Source organism: Ctenocephalides felis, unplaced genomic scaffold, assembly GCF_003426905.1.
Source record: "Ctenocephalides felis isolate EL2017-DRISC unplaced genomic scaffold, ASM342690v1 CF-g0.4_SCAFFOLD_03572, whole genome shotgun sequence".
Classification (NCBI taxonomy): domain Eukaryota; kingdom Metazoa; phylum Arthropoda; class Insecta; order Siphonaptera; family Pulicidae; genus Ctenocephalides; species Ctenocephalides felis.
In genome coordinates this window covers 8,268,999-8,276,892 of record NW_020539726.1, presented here as the reverse complement: position 1 = coordinate 8,276,892, position 7,894 = coordinate 8,268,999, and the positions used below count along the sequence as shown (strand labels likewise).

Here is a 7,894-nt window from a genome sequence, read left to right as displayed (position 1 = left end):
ATTTGTTGTTTATCGCTTAACAAAAGTGTTAATACTATTATTTGGTAATAAGTAAAATTTAAAAGCTACAGCTATTTAAATGCTAAAAGTCAAGTATGCTCAATGTACCCCATAGGTGGGGCAAGTTGAGCAGAAAGTTTAATGAAATCATAAGTTCAATGTCGATTAGTGATGAAATAAAATAAGTTTTTAATAACCAGTTCTATATTTATAGTCTTTATTGACAGAGAAAACAAAACTTATAGTAATTTGCTTTGAATAATTAACAAAAAGTAGAATTAACAAAACAATATCGTATCTTAGGTATTATTTTACCATTATATTCAGTATTTTTGTTTAAAATCATTATTTCTTTATATTATTACTCATAGACTTAGCTTAAATCTTAAAAATAATATTTAATTTCTAGAAGTTAACGGTAATTGTCTTAGTGACAGAACAAGTTTAGCAACCATGCTCAACTAACCCCAACTCGGAATTTCAAAATAAAAGTGAGTTCATAAAAAAACCGTGAGAATCATACCCAGAATCTCTGTGCATATTAAAAGTACTATAATTATATAGAAGAACAACATTTATCTGATTAAAAATAAATAACATTTGACTAAACCAGACGAAAACTCGTGATGGATGACTTTTTTACTTTTTGGTCTCAAAATAAACAAAACTTGTTTATTTGTCCAGCGGCCACTAGCGATCGCGGGATGTTAAATCTCCCAAAACTCTATCTTTCTGCCATATAATGCCTAAACCGACGGTGAATAGTTTTCGAGATATTTCGATTGCTCAACTTGCCCCTATGCTCAAGTAGCCCCGCTCTACCCTAGTTTAACATGGTCTCAACCTTTGTGCACTAAACAGTCCTAAAATTGGTTGAAATAATAAATATAAAATTATAAATTCATTAAAATGTAGTTTGATGTGCGCTTTCAAAACATACCATTATGTATTTGTACACTTTAATTATTATAATTCCAAATATTGTAAACGTGTTTGAGAGTAGTGAAAACATTATTTTCGAAATAAACAGTTGAAAATTTTATTACACCCTTCGGAAGTTTTTGTAACTTGCCTTAAGGCAAAACGCCATTTTTTATATATGCTTACCGAAAACATAATTAATTTTTACATTACATTACGTACATTGATTAATAGTTTTAAATTGTTTTCATAATGTTCAAGATCTCCAAAAATTTTTTCTTTAAATTTAATTTTCACTATATAATATTTTTAGTTTAATTTCAATACAATATACCGATAAAACTTAAATAATAAAAATCTTTAATAATCTAAAAATCTTTCAAATAATAATGAGACTTGTATGGTTGTTGAGTTTTTAGTACGTAGCAATTGATCCAGAAGGATCAAAACATCATTATTTACTCTTTTGACTCGTTTCATTGTTTTCAAGGAATAGGGTAAATATTCTTCTGATTCAGGCATCTTTCATTAAATTAAGATTTGTACTACAATGTAGCTTTAAAATGTTTATTTATTCATGCCGATTTTATTTGTATAAGAGAGAGGTAATAAATTTTGGTCAATATTTGTAATGCTAACGTCTAATATACACCATTCAATAAATTTATTTTTTACACATTTTACGTATGATATTTTACGTGTTATATTCATCTGGTAAATACCCAAACCATTTTGGTTATGCTTTATATAATTTTGATGACTAAATTATACTTTTGTGGGTTTCATAGGTCTTGAAAGTTATAGCATTCGAATAAATGAAATAACTTTGATATTGTATAGATAAATAACTGTTAATTTTATTCAATTTATGACAAAAAAATATAATTTAAGATATTTTCACATAAATATTTACAATATTTACATTTTATTTACAGTACATACTATATTTTAAACGTAATTCATACGGCACAAAGTTCGCGCCCTTCTCACATAAATAATATTTACATTAAAAGCATTGTTCCGTAACACGCATTATTAAATTACATATTTTTACAAGTTTCTAATGCTTTTTACAAACAGTAGGAAATATTATTTTAAATAAGTATACATTAGCGAGTTTATTCAATCAATTATTAATCATTGCAGATTAAAAATATATTGCCATACAAATTTTTATAAATTATATATAAAGCACACACATAATTAAATTGTATTGAGTTGTAATTGATAGTTTTCATAATTCGATAACATACATATTTTTTTTTATAAAAACATTGTAAAAAATAATTGCTTTTCTTTTAGAATAAAATGATATAAAATCATTTCTCTTATGTGTGCATGGTATATTAATACGCGAATTTTATTACACTATTATACATATACAAAATTAATGTAAATCATTAGCTGCCGTTATTATTACCTAAACGCCATCAATTAATTTACTTCTAAAATTAGTATTTTTAAGCTTGATATTCTAGTATATGTATTCAATTTTTGTTTAGAGTACTTTTTTACTTTTAAAATATTGTAATAAACAGACAGTAATCCCAATTCTGTGAAAACGTGAAAATACCTTGTATTTACAATATATTCTCTAATTTTTCTTAATTCTTTTTAAGTTAGAGAGCGGTAGTATCGATTAGTTTTAAAAAATAAATTACTTTTCTCCAATTTTTAATTCAATCAATTGTTTTTTTACCAATTTTTAATTTTCTATTATTTTATAAAATTTCTAAGTAACACTAATGATAAAAATTTGGTCAAATTCAGTTTTAAAAAAACCTTAAGATAAACAATTTCAACATGTAATATAATCTTTTGAATAACAAGTATGTAATTTACTTACAGTTTTTATAACATATTTACATGATTAATCAAACATAATATACTTGTTATTGAATAACTTGTAGTTAGAGTCGTTAATAGCATATTAAATAAATAAAGAATCATTTTTTGATACAATAATTTGAATGTTTAAACGTATTTGAAATCGCTTTTTTATAAAAAAACTTTACAAAATTTTCTACATTTTCTGGACCAACAAAATACTTTTTTGGTACATTATTGGCATATATAATAGGATTGAGAAAATTTGTTCTCTGCATATTTTTTATTTCTTTTTTTTAATGAAATGAAATTTTAAATTATATATTTATATTTTGAGTTGAAAGTTGCTCTATATTTTATTGTTATTGAACTACACAATTTCGAAAATGAATGGAATCTGATATGCACAGGCTGTTCTAAAAACTAAATACTGAAAATGCATGACGATGAATAATAAGATTTGAGTAAATATGTTTCTTGACAACCACTTTTAAGTATTAAAATTCAATTTTAACTATATTATTTTTACTTAAGTAGCCAACAATTAAATATAAGACTGAAATCAATATATCTAATTACAAAAGGTTTATAAATAACCTAAAAATGTGAAGTATAAAGCAGTTTAAAAATGACATTGTCAACTTTTTAAAAGTGTACACTTATATTTGCTTGAATTTTGTTAAATGTGATACCATATTTTTTACGCATCAGTCACAATTGAAGTCACCTGAATATATGTTATATTCGAGTGGTAATTTTTTAGTGAGTTAGTAACTATAATAGTTCTCCAATACAAAATTATTAGGTCATTTACAAAACTATCATTTTGAGCATTTAATATAACGGTTTTGATGTAATTACGTACGCTAGTTAAATCAGTCCCCAAATACGGAATGTCAAATCATTTCTAAAAAGATTTTTTTTGAAAATATGTTTTTTTTTTCAAACTACAAACAAAGGTTTGTATGAAATATACATAAAATATTTAAAAGATACAATGGATTTTCTGTTGATTTTTAACCAGTTTTTCAGGTAACTGAATTTTACGAATTTATTATTGTTATATACTGCAAATAAAAACCATATGATTTCCCAGCTAACTAAAAATTAACAACAATATTGACAAATTTATATCTGTTTGAGTCAGCAAGCTGCTCAAGTATTTATTACACTGAATATTTTAATTATTTTTAACTATTATCCATAAAAATATTTAAATCTAAAAAAAATACTTCTAAAAACTAAAATTTACAATAAGTTTGAATTTTAAATAAATAAATCGTATCGTATAAATGACGCTCGCGAGAATAGGTCAACTGAGTGTTTTGTCTCTCTGTAAAATTCTGTGAGTAAACTTTAATAGATTTTTACATTAAACAAAACATATGCAATATTTTTTATATTAAGGCATGATCCGATGGTTTCAAAATTCAAAAAAACGACACGAGAATAAATCCCGCGAATTGATTTTTATGAAATTATCTAAATTTATTTACACGGCAAAAAGCCTACATGCGTTATGTGTCTATTATTACTTAAACTAAATTCTTTACTTCGGCCTGATATCATGATATTCCTGTAATTTGCACTGCACTATTGTGCACGGTCCATTCTGATTCGGCTGGAGGTTTCGTCAAATTCAATACAGTGGCGGTCGTGTTGGCACCACCACTTCGCTGAGTCCTCGAAATGATATCAGGTTCTTCAAAATCGTCCAACGCATTCCGCGAAACATCCTTTGAAGCGCTCGAACTCGATGCGACGATGGCCTGAAATGGAATGCGATACTTCAAAAGATGATAGATACCTCATAGGTATAATATTACAGAAAATTGCGTGCTGTGACAAATCATTCGCGAATAAGGTGATTTGTTATCGATATTTTTATACGGCTATGCGTTACCTCGTAGGTTTCGCCTTAACTATTTCTTTCATTACATCGGTTACTCAATTCTTCGCTAACCATTTTTGATAATTTATTAGGTACTAATCATGCATAATAGGCTCAAAACAATTTGATTAATTTCCTAATTGTTCAAAACTAGATTTACAAACCGATGAAATAAACAATAAAAATTTGATCACTTAATTCACTACCTTTTAAAGTAGCTGAATGTACTGAGTGTATAGTTTGCTGTATAAAATAAAACAAGAAAAACTGAATACAAACATATTTTTTCGTATTTAATTTTCAACAGCAATCAGAATACGGTGCAATCCCATGTGCTATTTGGCTTTTATCATTCACTCACACTCATATACACACTTTCAAACATAGGGGGAAATCCCGTAACGTCGGATGGCACTTAAAGCCGGATACTCTATTTAACACGTATTATTTAAGCGAGTATAAATCTTTTTATCTCAAAATACAAGTGAAACAGGCGCGGGGGGCACACAGGTGTATAATCACGCGCCAAGCCTCGCCTGTGACGCACACGGCCACGACGGGAGCAACTCTTTCCTGTTTTAGGCGCAAAATCACGGCGTCACCTAAATATCAATGGAAGTAATTCTAGAATATTTATGCATTTACATTTGAGTGGTGTGCAAAGATAAAAGTTGTTCTTGATTGTTATCCGTAAAATGGTAGAATATCATTAGATATTTTAACCAATTTTAGTAGGTGCCATCAAATGAACGAAAATGTCTTTCCCTTAGCACCAGACACAAAGTCGTCCCTTAGTGCCGGACAGTAAACATATTGATACTTCTTGTTAGAATTTACGCAATTTATTCCAATTATTTAATTTTATTCAGTGCTAACAGTTACATTTATCGTATTTCCCAGTCAAAAAAAAACAAAACCTATGAATGCACCAGCGGAGAGAATCGGTGTGGCCCAGCCAAAAGGGCGGATGAATAGTGATTTTTTTGCCATATCTAAGAATATTTGTCAAAGACACACATGCAGACATTACAGAGCGCGGAGATGGCTGCATATGTGATCAATGCAGGTTATTTTGAAATGTCCGGTATTAGGTGCCACTGTTTAAAATCATATTTTTTGATAGCAAAGTTTGATTGATAGTATTAATTATTTTTTAGCAAAGATTGCGGTTTTGTTAATTCAGTTTGATTTCTAACTTTGTTATCTAACATAAATCATAAGTCAATAAACATTTCGTAAAATATTTTTTGATTTATTTATAAATAACCTTAGGTGTCCGCCACTTAGGGACGTTCCCCTATTAGTTTGCATTATAATAGATTGAAAACTAAATAAGTGCGCTTGTTTGTTTTTATGCCTTTAATTAAATTGTTAGGTTTGCTGACGTAGTCCAAATGTAAAATACATTTGTTGTTTTGTTATTGGATGGATAGTCGCTGTCAATCTAGAAAAAAGAGTTTTATGATCAATTGAATAGTTTTCGTTGAAGGATTAAATCAATTGGTTGCAGTATTGTGTTTGCCAATATTCGTTCTGGTGATTTTTCACTCAAAGAAGAAAAACACTCTGGTCGTCCAGTTTAAGAAATTGAAGTAGACTTAACATTTAACAGTTAACAGTCTGAATTAACAAATCGAAGCGGTTTTTTATTTTATTCTTGACATATTCCATCTTTGACAATTCGGCAAAAATTATTGGAACTTGGTTGGGATGTTTTGCTACATCCATTACATAGTCTTGTTCCTAGAACATATGATACATCATACATTTAGTTGCAATCTTTACAAAATTCCATAAATTAAAAAAAAACTGTAATTATGAAGCTGTCAAGTTTTACTTGATACAGTATTTTGCTAATAAGTACAAGAAGTTTCATCGAATTGGGATAAGGATAAAAGAGGACAAAAAGTCAGTGATTGAAATGGATAATGCATTATAGAACAACGCAAGTGCCATGAAAAAATTGTCTTTATTTTTCTAACAAATGCTTAGATTATTCGCATTTATTATGATAATGAAAATTTTTCTGATTCGAATCGATATTATTCGTATAACAAATTTATATGAAAAGAATTCTTGAAAGTACATTTTATTTCTAAATGTTCTCTAGATTTACAAATATACCTTGCAAACAAAAATAAGCGAAAAGAGAAAATTATGAGTTTTCCCGTTTTAAATACCACAAAACGATTTTCCGCAGCAAACGAATAGTTGAAAAAGCGTTAGAAAAAAATGCGCATAGTTCAACTCGAAGTACATCATTTGCTGTTTTATATATTAAGTGCTTCCTTGATATGATGTGATGAGGAATTGCACTCTGCCATGAAGCACGGTGTAATTACGTAACGCTCCATCGCAAAATATACCACGTGAATGTCCCATTTCTTCTAGCCATTTTCTTTATTATACGAAATAGCGTTTATAAAGTATAAAATCAAAATAAACATCATCCGAGATGATACGCTACACTTTGTTATGTAGTAAAATTTTTACACCGTTTTGCTGCTTTTTATAATGAAATGAGATTTTTAACTTCTCGTAGGGTAAGTTATAGTAATTTAAAAATAAACTATTGGGGCGCATAGCATCGTGCCTTAAGGCAAATTGCTAGAACCTTCCGTACTAATTTTTTTTTTTTTTGAAAGATTAACATTATTGAAACAAAATTAATTTGAAAAATTAGATTTTTAAGAAACTATACATTTTGAAAAAAAAAACTTTCTTGGAAAAAACTTTTGAAAAAAAATTTTTTTCTTAGTTTGAAATATTTTGGAAATTTAGAACTTTTTTTTTAAAGTTAATCGCATTGCTTTAGCTGCCTAGAGACGCAATATCAAAGCGCCGCGTCGCCGTCTAACGGATAAACATTGGTACGGAACCCATAAGAATGTAAACAAAATTTACACTCATTGTTAAAAAATCTCTATAAAATATCTGATAATTTCATGTGCATATGTCTAATGATCAATTTTGATCGCAATTAAATTTGATTCTATTTACTAATAAAATTGAACTTGACAAAAAGCGATTTCTTGATTTTAATTTAGATGTTGACATTGTAATCATGATTTACAATTTTAATTGGGAAGTCCTCTTTTTTCTTCATTCAATATTTCTACTTTTTACCAAGAATTAATTAGATACAGTATTGAAAAAACTTTGATAAATTAAATCTGCAATTTAAGTCTCAACGCCCATTATATTATATGATCATAATCCAAAATTTATAACCACGTATTATAATAATACATGATC

At 27.9% G+C, this 7,894-nt stretch overlaps 1 protein-coding gene across 1 annotated transcript in view; it reads right to left on the bottom strand.

Moving 5' to 3' along the window:
* Window positions 1-4,313: 4,313 nt before the first annotated feature.
* The window catches only part of LOC113388047 (hemicentin-1-like), a 119,962-nt gene continuing 116,381 nt past the window's right edge, over window positions 4,314-7,894 (bottom strand). The window contains exon 8 of the mRNA XM_026625458.1: window positions 4,314-4,535. Coding sequence (XP_026481243.1) covers window positions 4,314-4,535 — 222 coding nt within the window. The remainder of the gene's footprint in view (window positions 4,536-7,894) is intronic.